General features: G+C 45.4%; 1 protein-coding gene across 1 annotated transcript in view; it reads right to left on the bottom strand.

Moving 5' to 3' along the window:
• Positions 1-17,413, bottom strand: part of LOC132464125 (uncharacterized) — a 26,801-nt gene extending 9,388 nt beyond the window's left edge. The window contains 10 exon segments of the mRNA XM_060060325.1: positions 46-492; positions 787-904; positions 2,432-2,567; positions 7,719-7,861; positions 8,040-8,124; positions 8,220-8,378; positions 8,919-9,044; positions 9,734-9,814; positions 16,746-16,998; positions 17,275-17,413. Of these exon segments, the coding sequence (XP_059916308.1) occupies positions 46-492; positions 787-904; positions 2,432-2,567; positions 7,719-7,861; positions 8,040-8,124; positions 8,220-8,378; positions 8,919-9,044; positions 9,734-9,814; positions 16,746-16,785 (1,335 nt within the window). The 5' untranslated portion in view covers positions 16,786-16,998; positions 17,275-17,413.
• Positions 17,414-18,147: the final 734 nt, after the last annotated feature.

Below are 18,147 nucleotides of genomic sequence, written 5' to 3'. Positions count from 1 at the left end.
TGTTGTCTGCGGTTGGACGTCAGTCTGGCCGGCCATAGAGCCGACGGGGGTCCTCAGCCAACGCGGACCCCCACAGGAGAGGACATGGGGCCGGCGGACTCCAACACACAGGGACCCGTGCATCCACCGTCTCGATCTAACGTGGTGTAATCTGTGTGTAAAATGAGTGTAATCTGAGTGTAATCTGCCTTTCTCTGCAGCGGCATGATTTAGAGTCGACATTATTGTCCTCCAGGGAGAATGGCCGTCGCCACAAGTGTACACAACACTGAAGAACGCAGGAGACAGCAGAACATCAGCGCACGCAACAACGCAGCAAACATCCGGAGGCCGCGAAGGCACTTCCTGTCCATGTGTGATGTCATTTCCTGTTCTCACCGGCACGGGGTGTCCCTCCAGGATGGAGTCCACCTTCCTCAGGTTCAGGAGCTCGCTCTCCTTCAGGTACCCCGCCTCCGCCCACACCGCGTACAGGATGGGGGCGGCGTGACCCTGGGAGGTCAGAGGTCAGAGGTCACAATGTTAACAGTCTATAGATAGAGGGACAGACTGCAGAAAGAAGTGCTTATGTATGATATGCATACAACTTTGTTTGTGTGTCCGTCTATGTGTTTGTGTGTGTGTGTGTATGTCTGTCCATATGTGTGTGTGTGCGTGTGCGTGCGTGTGTGTGTGTGTTTGCGTCCGTCTATGTGTGTGTGTCCGTCTGTGTGTGGGTGTGTGTGTCCGTCTATGTGTGTGTGTCCGTCTATGTGTGTGTGTGTGTGTGAGTGTGTGTGTGTGTACCTTGGACAGCACGAAGCGGTCGTTGTGGATGTTCTTGGGGTCTTCAGGGCGGTACTTCATGGTGTTGAAGAACAGCACCGACATGATCTCCGCCACGCTGCTGCATGACGTTGGGTGACTGCAGCCAGGGAACACAGACACTGGGGGTTAGGGACCGGGGAGAAAGAACACACTCAGGCACAGACACAGGGGTTAGGGACCGGGGAGAAAGAACACACTCAGGCACAGACACAGGGGTTAGGGACCGGGGAAAAGAACACACTCAGGCACAGACACAGGGTTAGGGACCGGGGAGAAAGAACAGACTCAGGCACAGACACAGGGGTTAGGGACCGGGGAGAAAGAACACACTCAGGCACAGACACTGGGGTTAGGGACCGGGGAGAAAGACACGGTTTGTAAACACAAATACCCCTCAGTCCTACACGTACATCTGTCCCTCTGTCTGTGCTTCTATTGGCTGAACTTAATGAGACAATGAACGGGATGCAACACACACACACACACACACACACACACACACACACACACACACACACACACACACGTACTTACACACAATGTGGGTCTCTTTGATTAGTGGGGAAGGGGAGCAACTACTAAATAATCCAAAAAAAAACACAACTTTGCTTGTATCAATGTATAACTGAATACCTAGATAACACATACACAAGTTCAAGAATAAGTCCAAACGGATGGTGTGTGTGTGTGTGTGTGTGTGTGTGTGTGTGTGTGTGTGTGTGTGTGTGTGTGTGTGTGTGTGTGTGTGTGTGTGTGTGTGTGTGTGTGTGTGTGTGTGTGTGTGTGTGTCATGCCAGCTTTAATATGTTAATCCAAACTGCCACATCAGTAGCTTATGTAAGGCTACTGACAGACGCACTGACTTTGTTAACGTATTTTAAGGTTATGTTTTTACGTTAATTTATAGAATATGGGTGAAATTATGCATCAACACATGCATGTAGTAGATTCGACATTCTGGACGAATAATAACTTGTAATAATGGCAAATTAATTATTCACTGTAGGCCTACCTCACTGGGTGCCAGTTGTCATTCCCTTACGCCAACCGTAAAAAAAAAAATCGATCTTTCCGAACAATATTTAATGAATAAAATTCTAAAGTTAATAAATTATTAAAGAAAATCGAGACCGAGACAGTATGGGACTAAAATCATATGCAATCGGGATTTTTATGGAATGGACCATATATCGGATCGTCGTCGGATGCATAATTGTTAGGGTGGCATCTGTGTCGATCGCAGGTGCACGACCACGCGCAAGGCTCTGATTCACCTCCCGCCCCGGCGTCACGTCCCCGTACGTCCCTGCGGTGCGTCTCCCTGATTCGGTCACTGCTGTTCTCCCTTACGGAGCGGCTTCAGGAGCACAGACCAGTGCCGCCTATCGTAGTGTGAGTGCAGCCATGCAGGTCTGCCAAACCGGGGAATACTTTACAAAAATACTTAGGCCTAAAATAGCCTGAACAAAACCACAAAAAACAACAAAAAGTTCCGCAATGTCCTTTTTACAGAGTAGCAACTCAGCTCCGGTAAAATAATAGTTTGTATGAAAAATAACGCCTATATTTGAATAGCAACGCATCATATTACTATTATAGACGAATATTAGCGTCTCCTCCTTACCCGCTTCCCGCCGCGGTGGTCGCCTTGATGGAGTTGATCCGCAGCCGGGTGGCGATGTTGGCGAGCGCCTGCACCGTCTGCTGGTCAGGTTTGTGGTAGTCCTCCATCTGTGAGCGGTGACGGGATGACGGGGTCTCTGGTGAACGAAGCGGCCCTGCTGGTGAACGGACAGTTAAAACGTCCCTGGTCGGTCCCGGCGTGGAGTGATGCGGGAGGCGAGAAGGCAGGGGTTAAAAAGCCATCTCCGCCTCCTCCTCCTCTCGACCTTTTTCAGGATGAGAGAGGGGGGGGGGGGGGGGGGGGGGGGGGGGGGAGAGAGAGAGAGAGAGAGAGAGAGAGAGAGAGAGAGAGAGAGAGAGAGAGAGAGAGAGAGAGAGAGAGAGAGAGAGAGAGAGAGAGAGAGAGAGAGAGAGAGAGAGAGAGAGAGAGAGAGAGATATAAGTGTGTGTGCCCAATGATCGCCTGTAGTATTGCTAATCTAGAGCCACATGGAGTTGGGATGTGCAGTGAAGAGCGGTGGACAGCGGCGCAGTGTGCTGAGTAAACTCCACGGTAGTGCAGAAACCGTCCACTAGGCGGCAGGCTTGGGCCACTTGCACCACAAGCGCGCACACACACACCAGTACTCCCCTAGTAATATAGGTTCATTGGATAAGCCTTTTTTATGTATTTAAAATAATAAATATACTTAATTCTGACGTTGGGTCAAGCTAGCCACCAAACATTTGGACGACCAAAGTCGTGATCAGTGTCAAATTGAAAGATCAGGGACCCATTTTCGACCAACTCCAATTTGGCCATGTGTTAAATAAATGTTACCAGATTATGGGTATATTATATTCTTTATAGACCTCAGCAGGAAAGGAGTAGTCCAGGAAGCCAATTGCGACCTGGGAGGCCACAGAGCCGGTAGTGCTGCTGACCGCTTTGAGTGCAGGTCGAAGGCCGCCACCAGGGGGGGCTAGTGGCGGGCCACTACCGCCACCAGGGGGGGCTAGTGGCGGTAGTGGTGGGCCACTCAGTGGACCGCAGACGTCCAGCTGCAAGGGCTCCCAGGACGGACAGGGCCGGCCAAGAGGCTGGCCTCTGACGGGTGGGGCCCCCACCCTTAATCACTGGGGCCCTCGAGGAACGAAAAACTAAAACACTTTGAATCTACTATCAGGTCAACTGTTTTATTGCTTTTAATCACAAGTCATTTCAAGATGCACATCCAAAAACACATCACTTAGATATATTCAACATATATCAGATTAGAAACATATGCAACGTGAGAAACGTTAGAACAATGAGTTGTAGGACTCTTGCAAGCACTTCCCAGACAGCATATGCTAATGCCTTGTCAAACATGTTATAAGCACTCAATAAATACGATGCCGTCTCTAACTGACGGAGAACTGGAGGAGAAAAACATGAGTAGGGCTACGCCATAGCACAGGTTCAGTTCGAATAGATAGCTTAAAGTTGCCTTTGCGTTAAGATACCATAATACTCTTTGGGAGGTCAGCTGTTGCGTTCTAAAGCACCGCAAGTTTACACAAAATCAACCCGCCAATGTTTTGGTTGGAGCCATGCCAGAGGCGGCAGTAGTAATTGAGTCCTGAAATAAGTGAGCGAGTTAGCCTTGCTAATCGGCCTTATAAAGCTTCTTACACAATTATTATTATTAAGTAGGTTTGCAAGCCGCCGCACAAGGTGATCACAACCCGCGCACAACGACCGCGCAACCGGCCGTTTCACGAGGGCCTGATGTTTTTAAGCACTGCAAGTTTACACAAAATCCGCCGCAGCCTAAAGATTGTTATTTTGAAACGCTAAGGCACTTGGAGGTTAACACACACACACACACACACACACACACACACACACACACACACACACACACACACACACACACACACACACACACACCAGAGATGGAGAATCGAGTCTGAGACTCGGACTCGAGTCGCACTCAAGTCGCACAAACGGTGACTTCAGACTTGACATGTAACTCCACCCAAAAGACTTCAGACTTGACTCAGACTCGAGCTTCGAGACTCGTCAAGTCATGCAATTATTGCTTTTTTAATCTAAGTTTAACCATGTATTTCTATTATGGATAGTCGAATAGTCCGAGTCATGTAGAATATCGAATAATGAATGTGACTATCGTTATTCATTACACGGCTCTTCTCATTGATGCGGAACGCTCACTTGCAACGGCCTTCAAAACTTTCAGTAGTGAATATTTTTTTGATAATTCACCATTGCTAAGCATATAATGACCGCTGTCAAGGAAAATATTTTTTTTGCTGTCTTCCGTAGCACTCCGTAAGAAGTCTGGTAACTTCTCAACCCCAGCGTCCTCGGTTGCTAAGCAACGTCAACGTCTTTGGCTGACTATTTCTCTGCCGATGAACACTACGAATGCTGGTAACAAATATATTAAAAACACACACCGTGTGAAGTTACTTTTTTCGTTTTGGCAGGTAGCCGTGTAATAAGCGGGACAATGTGTAGTAATTATCAAAAATAAGCCTTATTTTCCCGATAATGACCGGCGTTCTATACATTATCCCTTACAGAAACTAGAAAGGACACTTGGACAACTGTCAATCACCTGAGGCTTAACCTCAACAAGACTGAGCTCATCCTAATGCCAGGGAAAGATTGCCCACACATGGACATACTGGTCACTGTTGAGAACATCACTGTATCTCCTTCTCCAACTGCCAGAAACCTCGGTGTGGTGCTGGACAATCAGGGACCTCCACTGGCTCCCTGTAGTGGCTCGCATCAGATTCAAGATGATGGTACTGGCAAGGCAGTCGATGGAACTGCCCCTGCCTACCTCCAAGCATCGGAGAAGCCACACACCCCGGCTCGTTCCCTCCGCTCAACTACCTCAGCTGGACGTCTGGAACCGCCATCGCTAAGAGCTAGCAAAGGTCGATCAACAAAGTCGCAGCCTTTCTCTGTTTTGGGACCTCAGTGGTGGAACGAGCTCCCTGCTGCTCTCAGGATGGCAGTGTCGCTCACCAGCTTCCGCAAAAGACTCACAACTCACCTTTTCAGAGTTCACCTCGACTCTGCATAGCTACCAAGCCCCTTCCGGCCACCATTGAATGTTGTACGTCCTGGCACTTATTGTACGCACTTAATCTACATTGCACTTATTCATAGTACTTAATTGTGTAGCATCTGCAGTAGCTGCTATCATTGCTGTACACGGGGAACGGGCTTCGCTATTGTGAAAGCATTATGGGGAGAGTGAAGGTCATTCATCCTTCTAAGACGCCAGTAACTCCGAGACGCAACTCCAAGCTGGCAATCGTCTCACCCGGAGTTATAATGAAGGTGAAGTTGTGTGAGGTGAGGATGCGGCACGACCAGGAGCTTTGGCCAGCAAGTCGCTAAACTTTTCCCAGGCAAGATACCCTGCACACAGGCTGAAACTTTTAGAACCGAAGTGGGTAGTGTGCGACAAATTCAGTCCTTCGCAGAGTGGATTGACAACAATCCAATGATGCACATTTTCACTCAGCCAGAGCTCGATGCTCGTGAGCAAAGATGGGTGGAGAAGCTTGCGCCGTCCACATTAAATACATCCCGGGTCCCGGGAGCGTGGTGGCGGATCACCGATGCTCTCAGCCGGGGACCCTGGGTACACCCCAGCGAGTTCCAGCAGCTCTGAACGCATGAAGGGGTCCAAGACACCTTCCCCTTTGACTCTCCCTCGGACTCTGGCGGGAGTGATCGTTATCCCGGAGCTGAAACATCCACAGATACTGTTTTGGCACCCCGGGTCCCCACATGCAGCATCATAGGAACGACTGCGGTCCTATCCGGAGATTTGACATCAGCGGCGGATAAACGGCTGCTGCCAACGTATGCACGCGACTTGGGACATTCATTGGCGACTACACAACACAATGCATACTTCATTCCCACACGTGCGTGCATGTGTGTGCGTCTCGAAGTAATGGACTGCCCTTGTGAATCGCTAGGAAATGCCGGTCGCTGGGTTCGCCGTGCCTGGGCTGTGAATATCTGGTGCGACCGCTTGCAGCCCTTGTATTATTATTATTATTTGTATTATTAGGTTTCCGGATGCTGAGGCTCTGGGAGGTTAAGCTGCTCTTTTGAAAGGGACCTGAAAGCTTGACATCACAGAATGTTAACATCACTTCAACACCAACTACTGCTGCTGCTTCAATTGGGTTACAGTAAGCTTTGCTGGGGTTCCAACTCTTCACTGGCCCCCTCCTCTGATGCCTATGGGACAAAACAATATTCATATCAATGTTGTAATAATATTTGTAATCAGCCAAACAATTTCAATCCTACAATACGGCTTGTACATCGGTTCTTTGGTTGGACCACACCCATATTGAGGACTCAAGAGAGGAACCTCTAACATCCTAAATCAACGATTACAGGCTGAAGGAAACCATTTATTTTCCCTCATCTCACGCGAGAAATGCTGCGGCAGTTTCAGACACTAAAAGCGTCTCCCATAATCATTAAAAACCCTTTCCCGATCAGTTCCTAAACCGTGACTTCAAAACCATCAGTACTAATATAACAACATTCCAATGATCCCGATGTACAAGATATACATGCAAGCTTACATGCAATTTAACAGGACAAATATGACTTATGAGTATGACTGAAACGCTATTGTATCCATCCATCCAATTTAAAACAAACATACCTCCGTCCTCCCGCGATAGGCTAGAATAACAAAGGGTCATTAATGAGTGAAGATGAGTGGTTATCGAGAGACAGCAGACAGGTGACTGTGAGGGCAGGCCGTATTAAGCTGAATCCACACTCTGCAGACCCTACGTCCGCGAAGATCCGCTTCAGGACTCAGAGACGGCAGGCACATGTTTGAGAGATCTTTCAGAGACTAATTTCATCAATGCAGCTTCATGGATTGCCAAACAAGTTCTTTTTTTTTTTTTTTTTTTTACTGGAAAGGTTCCGAAATCCGTTCAGTCTGCAGATTTGATGGCGGTTTGGCGTCCGTAAGTGTTGCATTACCGCCATCTGCTGGACTGTCCCTTCTATTGCAGCATTGCTGCAATAGAATGAACCCTTTCACCCATTTACATGTGTGAATGGTTGTGAGACTGAATTTTCCTGAACATAGCTCCATTTGTGAATACTGTGAACCACAGCTGCAACGTTATCCCGGTAATCTACCGGGAGCTCTGTGTGCTGGCGGCTTGAGAATCGACGCAGATCTTTGCATACAGGCAGAATGCAGGAGGGTGATTGGGCCTTTAGGAAGCAAACTCACCATAGACTAGCATCCATACCACAGCTCCGGTGGCGACCAGTACTGGTATTATTATGACATAGTGATGTCTGCCTGGGGCTTTAGCACAAAGCACGTCCTTGGTTCGGCTGCCTTCGTGCAGCTCAACCTCTCCATCTACGCAGCTGTCGGGGTTTGGGAAAGCGGAAAGTAAATTCTATTCCTTGATTTTACGAGAGCTTGGTCTCTTTAACCGGACGCAATCACCTGGTGCAAGTTACGGTGAATATCGTGAAGCAAATAAAATACTTACTTGAATTCATAAAATAACATGACACAAAAGGAGCCAATGGCATAACCCACATGTTCCATGCTGTACAGTTAGCTCCTTCTGGAGAGTAAAACCCGGTCGCGCAGTCCTCGCAGACCGTGTCCGTGGTCCTGGTTCCTACGAGAACACGTTGGGAGTTCTGAAACCCGAGCATTGAAAATCATGACAAACACTCATAGATATAAACATGACTACGGGAGTGATTCCCCTACCAGGCTCCGCCGCCGTCTGGCCAGCTGCGCACCGAGTGTGCATCTCAGCCAGGGAGCAGCCTGACTCCTGATTGGACGCTTGGCAGTAGAAGCCATCCAATACGCTGCAGGCTGAGTCCCGCACTCTGGAGCACTCCCGTTGTGTTCCCAGACCTTGTTCTGCTCAGAAAGGACCAAACAACACCGATATATCGGCAGTCCGATATCATCGGCCGATATTAGGCATTTTCCAAACAATCGGTATCGGCCGATTAATTAATGTTTAAAAAAAATATATAAAAATTTGGTCATTGTGTTTTTCTTCAAAGGACTAGAAATCCGATATATCGGAATATCGAAATTTGAATCACCAAATATTTGTTCTCGGTTCGGCCTTAAAAATCCTTAATTGGTCGGGCTCTACAAACAACCATAAACATGTCACCTGCAGAGTTTCAGTCTGTTATATATTTACAGCTCCATTCAACATATTTCTAAAAATCTAAAAATAAGAAGTTAATTTCAGATATCAAATGTGGCGTACATCAAAAGATTTTTTCTCAGCTCTTAGATCTCCAATACAGCACATCTCTCGTCACTCAGATGGAGGTTCACTACCTGCTCTACGGAGTCGACCGCTGGTCCACTGTAGTGGAGCTGGTTCACTACCTGCTCTACAGGGTCGACAGCTGGTCCACTGTAGTGGAGCTGGTTCACTACCTGCGATACAGGGTCGACAGCTCATACACTGGCTGCGTCCGTTGTCTGCGTCCATGTAGGTGCCACTCTCACACGGCCTGCAGTTGGTACTCGACTCGTCGGTGCAGTCTCGCAGCACAACACTCCCTGGAGAGTAGGAACACACTCAGCTCCATCAACTGGAGAAGGGAACACGTCACTCCTTTAAATTGGTTTCTTGTATATTACTTTACGTCATCACTTCTTTTAGGCTCGAGAAGAGTAACGCACCAAGGGCCAGCAGGGTTAACTTGGGACTAACGGATGAAATGATTCTAATGCTACAGAATTCAAAGCCAGTCGCTTCGATCGGTAAGATCAAATGTAATGTCCCCCACGTCATAAAAAAACTAATAACTAATCAATGTGTCAAGGTGACACAGGTGTATAAATTGGTTTTAAATGGGACATTTATTAAATACTGGTTCCAAAGTGAATTGTATTGCTTTTCACGTGCAGCTGAATGCATAGTTTGCACTGAACAACCCCTCCTTTTCCAACGAGTTAATCGCTAGCACAAATTCCTTCTCCTCCACACTTTAATTGGATCTCGGTTTGGCGTCCAGGCCATACAGTCTCTATAGGCCTCACATATTTTTTTATTTTATTTTTTCTGCTTTAATCGCGGAGAGAGATAGAGAGGACGGTCTGGGAGCCAGAGGGGAGGACATGCAGCAAATGACCACGGGCAGGATTCGAACCCGGGTCGCTGCGCCTGCGTTCAGGACTGGGCATACATGGTAGGCGCTTTAACCCGGTGAACCACCAGGGGGCGCCCCCTGGCCGCACATGTTTACCTTTATCGCACAGTGGGCAGCACATCCCAGGAGCGGGCTCATACTCCCCAGAACGACAGCCTTCTCCTGGAGGGCTGAGGGCTGAAATAAAAAAGACACCGACCCTTAAAATAACTTTCTAGACTTTACTATGCAAATGAGCTCGGGCACGGGGCCGCGGCCCAGTGTGAGTAGACGCGGGGTCCACACAGGGGGGGCCGGGGGGCCTCCCTGTGCGCTCAAGTCATTTCGTCATTTGTTTGAACTAAAGAGATTCATCTCCAAAGTGACTGTACATTAACGCCTACAGCGTCGACGTTCATGTACAGTCATCTACAGTCGGTCCCTAGGAGGAGCTACCTCTTGTTTCATAGCACGCAGAATCTAATATCACGATTGTATTATTGAGGGTGACCAGACGTCCGTTGTGGCCTGCCCCCGCTAATGTTGTCGGTTTTCATTAATGATCTAAAAAATATATCAATACACTTTTTTAATGGCAATGGATGCTGATGAATATTAATTTTGAGACAGTTGTTCTCAAGTCTATTTAATAGGCTGTGGCATGACTTCGCTCAGTGGGGGTCTATGTATTGACTTTATACCATAAGCAGGCATGGCCGATTATAAACAATAGACTAATACGGAAGTGTTAAATATATTGTAGCCTATTGATAGAGTAGCTACTTTGGATTTTTTTGGACTGGTTTACCAAAGCTTAAAACACATCTTAGTGAACCATTGGGCATTTGGTTACATGCCCAATCCTACATGTACCATTATAAGAATAGGCGAAAAACAGATATTTTCCTGACTGCCAAACAAAAAATGTCTGAACTCTGGTTCTTACATTAGGCTACATGGCATTTGCGATGCAAAAAGCAGCCGGACGTCTTAAACCAGCATTAGCAATATTGCCACCCCCTCTTATCTACTGCGGTCAGGCTGGCCGACACTCGCAACTCCGTGGGCATTGGAGCTGTCCTTCAATTTGGAGTGCACGCGTATTCTATCCTTTACGGCAATTGCATTGCCACGGGTTGGCCAAGCACGGGCTGACATTGAGAGCGTCTCTTCACATGTGACCACATTTGGTTAACACGACCATTTTAGTGCCTACGTCAACAAGCATTTTTACTGTATCATTATATCTGGAACTTGCTGTAAAAACTTTGCTCCATTAGTTCTGACAATGACTTTTATCTGAGTTCAGACAAGCTCTGACTATACATTTACCCCAAATCAAGCATTTTTACGCCATCAGTATTTCAAATTTAAAGTCCCACATTTTTAAAAATAACTGACTTGAGATTTGATTTTCCACATTGATCCATAATCCTATTAGTTATCTTATTATTTCAGGCTTTACCTGAACCCTTGTAGGCTACTGTTGTATGGGCACTAAGTTCATTAAGGGTAATGCAAAGGATTGTGAATGGTATTGCTGTGTGTCGGCGTAAGAAGTAAGCTTTTTTTTTTTTTTTTTTACCAATTCTTCCAACAGTCAATAAAGAAGTTATCTTCTTCATGCATGTGCAAACATTATCTAGAGCAGTGGTTCTCAAACTTTTTTATACCGCGTACCACCACAGAAAATATTTGTCATGACATTTTGACATGTCATAAAATATAACATACAGTAGCGTCGGCTTGCGCCCCTATTCAGCGACGCACATCTCATGCAGGAGACAGATTTGAAGGCCTATAAATAAATAAATATATATATAATAAATATACCGGCGCCGCGCCGCAGCGCAGCGGCGCGCATTTTACGCGCGTCAAAAGCACGCCCCTAGCACCAACAGGAGGCGGCGCGACGGCCGCGCTGGAGTATAAAATCAGGAAGTCACCTGTCAATCAACCGCAGCAAAGAGACGGAACGCAATGGTTGAGTAGCCTATTGTAGCCTAGTTTATTTATTTTCCATCTTTTTGGCTGAATAATTTGAAAAATGTATAATCTGCGCAGTGAAAGTATGTTTTCAAGCATCAGATCAACTTAGTTTGTAGGGCACTTTATCGTTTTATTTACTGTCATTTCTTATTTATTTTATATTTTGCAATTATTCATCTACTGCATCAACAATCTCAATAAGTGCAGCACCTTCTATTAAGCCTTTTTTAGTATATAGTGCAGTCACCTTTTAAGGCCAATTGTTATTGTGTGTATTTATTGTATTAAGCTACTGGATGGCTTTATTGGTCCCCATTGTGACCAATAAAGTAGCTATCTATCTATCCATCTATATAGCCTTAACATAGCCACACATTTACATGTATGCAGCCAGTAGTTATCCATTATAATTGAACACAAGTTATTTCACATTTTATTGAGTTTTTTTTATTTCAACAGAACAATTGTTGCCAGACAGAGGGTGGCTGCCCTTCTTCTGCTGCGCCGAAGGCGGGCAAGGAGAAGACGAAGGGTTTGGGTGCACCCCATCAATGAACGGAGACAAGAACAGGAGGTATACCACAATCTGGTCCAGGAGCTCCGTGCAGATCCTGAGAGGCACCGCCAATATTTCAATTTGCCACTAGGAAGTGTACAATGGCAGAACCATATGGTGTAGCCTAGTCATGATGACCTATAATTTAGTTATTATCACTCTCTGGTATAAATACTCTTTTGCATATATATATATACACATATATATTATCTCTCGGGATAAATACAGTGATGTTATTGCTGTGCTGGCCTCAGTAGTCTTTTTTATTGTATTGTATATTTATTGCATTTCTATGTGAAGCACTTTGAGTCTGCTTCATGTATTAAAAGTGCTATATGAATGAAGTTGCCTTGCCTTAAATAAAAAAATATATATTACAAGTAATCTGGTTTCTACCTACATGGTGTGATTATATGTGACTTGATTTAGTCTATTTCCCATTATGGTTAATGGTTTGGGTACTTAATCCACCATTGTTGATTTCTCACCTGAAGAGCCAATCTCCAGAGCAATGGCTCGCCAGGCAATGTCCTTTTTGGAGTGGTCTTTGTAATGACGGGAACTTTGGTCTTACAATTCGACATATTTTTCCACCTCGACGACCAGTCTCTCATCATCCATTCTCGTAAGTGTTTCTCACAAACGAAAGAGGGCGACATCCAGTGGTGAGGAGTAGATATGGAGGTGCCTACGGGACCCGGGATTTAAAAATCAGCGCTTTTTCAGGGGCGGCGACGCTAGGGAATAGAACATTGGCTCGAAGACTAGATTAGTCGGCGCCGTTGTGGGCTAGTACATCCGGAATAAAGGGGGCAGAGTTTTTGACGCGCCGCCGCTGCGCTGGTGTATTTAGGCCTTCATTCTTAAAAACATTATTTATTGTTATTGTCAGCTGTACAAAGTGGTAGCACTAGAACAGAGACACGGAAGAACATACACATACACACACAGCAAGTGAGAACATGACCTCATGTACTTCCAGTCGTCAGTGGCAGCTGGTGGTTTATCAATCGAGGGAGGAAGGACTGCGTGCTTTGTTGCCATTGGCCTGCTCGCACTGTTAGTGCTGTATGGTGGCATAAGTATGTGGGACTCATGTTGTTTCAGGGTGTTTTGGGGAACTACAAAGTAGCAGGGAGGGATACTTATGTGAATTGATACAAATCCATCAGTGGCAGCATTGGACTTTGAAAGCTGGTGGGCAGCATGTCTTGGACTACAAGGGCAGAAGGAAAGGATATACAGCCAATTAGTCAAATCAGGCCTACTCTTGATTTGTAAAACTAAACAAAAAAATCTGGGCCTATTTTTGCCCTCAAAGACTGAAGCTATTGTTCGTAATTTGGCTATGTTTTTTTTCAGCTGCAATGTTTTTATAGAAAATTGAAACACAAGAGCAAAAGTGATGCCATTTAAAATGCATCATGCTCTGAATCATTCACTAACACCCTTTCCACAATATCAAACAGAATGGTCAGAGTAACAGACAATTAAAAGAACAAGAACATTATCTCACCACTATTTGCATGGGCTGTAACTGTACGTCCACACCAGAAGCGAATTGAGCGACCAAATCGCCGGAAGTCATTCACTTTCTATGGGCAAGAGCGACCAAAGCGACCAAAGGGACCAACGCTGCCAGCGGCCAAAGTTGAGCGACCAGAGCGTCAAAAAGAAGTTGAAAACTTTTTAACTTTATGCAAATGACTATTATTCGCTTCAGCGGCCAAACACTGACAGCCAATCGGAATGTAGACGCTCTTCGCTTGCGTGGATCCCAGGGAACATCGGCAGGCACTTTGGTTCCTACCTTCCTTTATTCACTCACTGAACAAAATGTCGGCTGAAGTATTAATCGCGGCTGTAACTGGGCACCCGGTGTTGTAGCCTACGAACCAACCCTTTTTCAGTTCAGAGATCGAAACGCCATAGTGTTTTGGATATCAAGTGATGATAAGCGGGAGCATTTATAGGCTACATCTAGAACGTTCGTATTTAAGCGGGAATCATTTTAATTTGCTCTACATGCCACCAATCTAACCAACCAATCGCTTGTAGCATGCTTTAAACAAAACCAAAAAAGTTTTTGAAATCGTCACATAAACAAACTAATCGACAAGACGAGGGATAAATGACAAGGGATATATCTCTTGTCTTTTATCCCTCTATTCCCCACTATTCACGGAGCCTGAGGTGAATAATTGTTAATTAAATAGTCTAGATAGATAGATAGCCTAGTCAAGTCTTTATTAATACCAAACGACACAAATCGTCGGGAATCCATTTAGGTGTTTCGGCCCACAGGACAGTAGCCTACAAGACCACACAGAACAAGTCTGACTGGACATACACACAATACATCACATTAAAACTAGACACGCGTTGATAGATAGATAGACAGAAAGGCCTAGAGAGATAGATATGTTCCATTATTTGCCTTGCGGAGCCAACCAGTCCTGTGCAAGTATGCAAATTAGCCATGTGCACCAATGTCTATTTGTTTTGAATGCGACGAATGAGTGCAGATCATGATTTGCAGATCCAGATCAGTGAAACATATTTCAACTACTACAGCATGCAGGGTTTTTTGTTCTCGGTTGTAATTAGCCTACATTTTAGGATTTTTTTTATATTGGGGGGAATCACTGTCCTACTTGTTCTCGAAGCACTTTATCGAACAAGCAAAACCGTCTCGGCAATATGGCCAAGGTGTATGGGAGAGTTCACTATTTGATATGGCTGTCTGTAGGGCTTACTAAACGCATTCGGTTCCTTTAAATGCGTCTGCATAATTGAATTGTACGTCATGAGCGACTTGAGCGACCAAAGCGAACAGAAAAATTTGCAGCGAAACTTTGTGAGGAGCGACCAAAGCGTCAAAGACGCTTTGGTCGCTCCTGGTGTGGACGTACAGTAAGCCTAACATTGTTTGAGGCAAATGTGGATGTTAATGGGTGCTTCAGAATGTTGGTCGTGTTGTTAAGACAATTAAGATTGAGGAACTTCATTTATAGATCAAGTCAATCCTCCTTGCGGGCTCCGCAGCTCGGCTGGTGGCTACGGAATCGCCAATATAACCGAACCGAGCCGCACTGTACCGCAACGAACAGCGGCGCAGCGCTCTGTGGAAAGGATGCATACGACTGAGCGGGTTCGTTGGTTATCGTAGCATAGACTTGATGGATAATCCCTCCCTCCAGGCTGCTCCACAGCCAGGGCTCCTGCTTATTGGTTCATAGCGCAGCCATGTGCTATGAACAGACGTAGGCGGGATCCAGTTCCCGTAGCTAGTCAAACCCACTCAGAGGAGGACTTTCCTCCTCTCTCCAAGAGTGGTGAAGTCACGCCCCTTCCGGTAGAGCCCATGGGACCTATGAGATCGAAAAAGGGAATATGAATGGGTTTCAAAGGAGAGGAAGTAATTATTTTCTGGTCCCAGTCTTTATATGCCCCGGATTACACATATGTTGTTTGTTAATTTAAATGATAATTTTTCATGCCAAGAATTTGACCGTTTATTGTGCAATTGTTCAGTTAAAGGCTGTTGAGAAAACACAATGAGAAAGACTACATGTCTCGTATGTGCTGTCACGCTCCCTGTGACTGGCGTGGACAAGACCGACAATCTCCCCATCGGCCTAAATGAAACCCTCCACATGCCCCGACGCATAATGGTTTTCACCTCTTGTGATGCTGTTATCCTCCCCTTGGAGAAAAACCTAACATTATCAAACTTCTTCACGCAAATGTTTAGTTTTCTTTGCATGAAAAATGATCATTGAAATCCACAAACAACATATGTGTAACCGGGGCATACAAAGACTGGGACCAGAAAATATTTACTTTCTCTCCATTGAAACCTATTCATATTTTTCGATCTCATAGGTCCCATGGGCTCTACCGGAAGGGGCGTGACTCGCCACTCTTCCTGATGTTGGTTTGGCTTTTTGCATCGCAGGTGCCATCAAATTCCCTCCCCCAATCTGTTCGCCACTCTCCCTCACTCACAACATTCAAGTCCCGCCTCAAAACATACCTCTTCACCCAAGCCTATGATCTTCCCTATCCCTAGCCACCATTACCCAACTGCCTACACTTCTACCCCCTGGTACATCTCAATAACTCTGTTTTTTCTGCCTGTGCTGTGTATGCTTGTGTTGTCCCCCCTGTCTGTAATACCCCCCCCCCCTTCTTTGCCTGTAAATGTAAATGTGTCCTGCTTGTACTGTCCCCCTGTCTGTAATACCCCCCCCCCCCCCCCCCCCCCCCCCTCTATGACTTTGTAATTTGCGACTTTGGGTATCTGAAAAGCGCACTATAAAATAAAGATATTATTATTATTATTATTATCTCAAATGCGCAAAAAGTGCTACCTTATGTGTTTGGTAACGTATTTAATCTGTAGACCAATTACCTATATCAAACGATATTCCCATCCCATTGGACATTTCAGGAGTAGTGTGCATTAGTGTTGTCATGCGCAAAGAACATATAGGGAGCGGTCTTCCCCGTCCACACACAATAACAAGTGGATGCTATGCGTCCTTGTTTAAAGACCATGCTTAAAACACGTGATGTACTCACCCAGGAAGACGCAGGTCAGGATCACAACGACGCATCGCATTATTCAGATATGTTCTGGGTATTTAATGTTTAACAGCTGTGGGCGAAATGGTAGCAAAACGCCTCATTTGACCATTTCACGTAGCCTATTCTTTTGGATTGTTCAGGCCTAGAGCACGACACTTTATTTAAGAACTCATCCTGCTCTTTGGATTTAGTACGAAGCAAGTTTGAGGAGGTTGATCTGTATATCCATATACTGGGGACTCCGCATCTGCGGAACAAAGAAGATTATGTTAATACCGTACAGAGCTGTGTAGAAGCGCATCGTTTTAATTATTCCATCGTAGATGACGACATGCTTTATACATTTATGGTAAAATAAACGTCCAAAAACATTAAAGCTGGTCGCAGGTCAGCAGTCAGGACTCGACCCATATTCAGAAGAGCAATATTAAAAGCACAAAATCCTATCTGGGTTTTCTGTACGACTCCGTGACCAGATATAGGCTAAGTATAATAGCCTATAAGTATAGGCCTAAAAAGACACCTTTTCTGCTCTTTGGCTCCCAGACCGTAGTCGGGGAGCACAGGGGAGACGTTCCCGTCCAGGGCCGATGTCCTTTCGGGGGTAAAGGCGCGTTCACCGTCCTAGTGATAACGAGACGGCTCGCAAATGATGACGCTCAAGCTTACGCGTGTTCACGACAGCGACCGTTCATGTGCACTGTTGGGATAAAAGTTCTTCAGAGCAGGGGTTTTGGTAACACATTATATTATGGTGCCGTAATAAATAGCAAACTAGTCTTTACCTAACCCTTTGTTAATATTTGTTAATTGTTACTAAAATATCTATTTGGCTCAAGTTAATCGTTTTTTCATCATTAATTAAATATTAGTTGTTTGCATACAATCTGTATGTTGATGTTTTAACAAATAGAAAAAAATCTATCAACTAATATTGTATTAATATTTGTTAATAGTTAACTACATGTATTTTTAGAACTAATTAACAGTTATTTCTTGCATCATTTCAATGTTAAATGTTTATTTACAAACTATAGGTTAATAGAACAGTTAATGACTGATTATTATTTAACTAATTGTTATTAAACTGTGCTTCTGCCTCCCAATATGAACCACTCCTCATAGGACTCTTACAATGAAGTTGGTTAAGTTTAATTAATATATTAGTTATATATAGCTATCAGCGGGGGGGGGGGGGGGGGGGGGGGGGGGGGCTTATAATAATGTTGGTTAAGCTTAATTAATGTATTAGTAATATGTAACTATCAGCATGGGGGACTGTTGCCTGGCTAGCCTTGTGGTGGGGGAAAGACTGGAGGCAGTGTGACAGAAGTTTTGGCAAAGACAGTTGACCTGTTTTATCCTCAGTAGCCGCAGGTAAATATGCCCGTCAGGA

This window comes from Gadus macrocephalus, chromosome 1, assembly GCF_031168955.1.
Source record: "Gadus macrocephalus chromosome 1, ASM3116895v1".
In the NCBI taxonomy this organism is placed as follows: domain Eukaryota; kingdom Metazoa; phylum Chordata; class Actinopteri; order Gadiformes; family Gadidae; genus Gadus; species Gadus macrocephalus.
The sequence above is the reverse complement of the archived record's forward strand: the minus strand, read 5'-3'. Positions and strand labels throughout refer to the sequence as shown.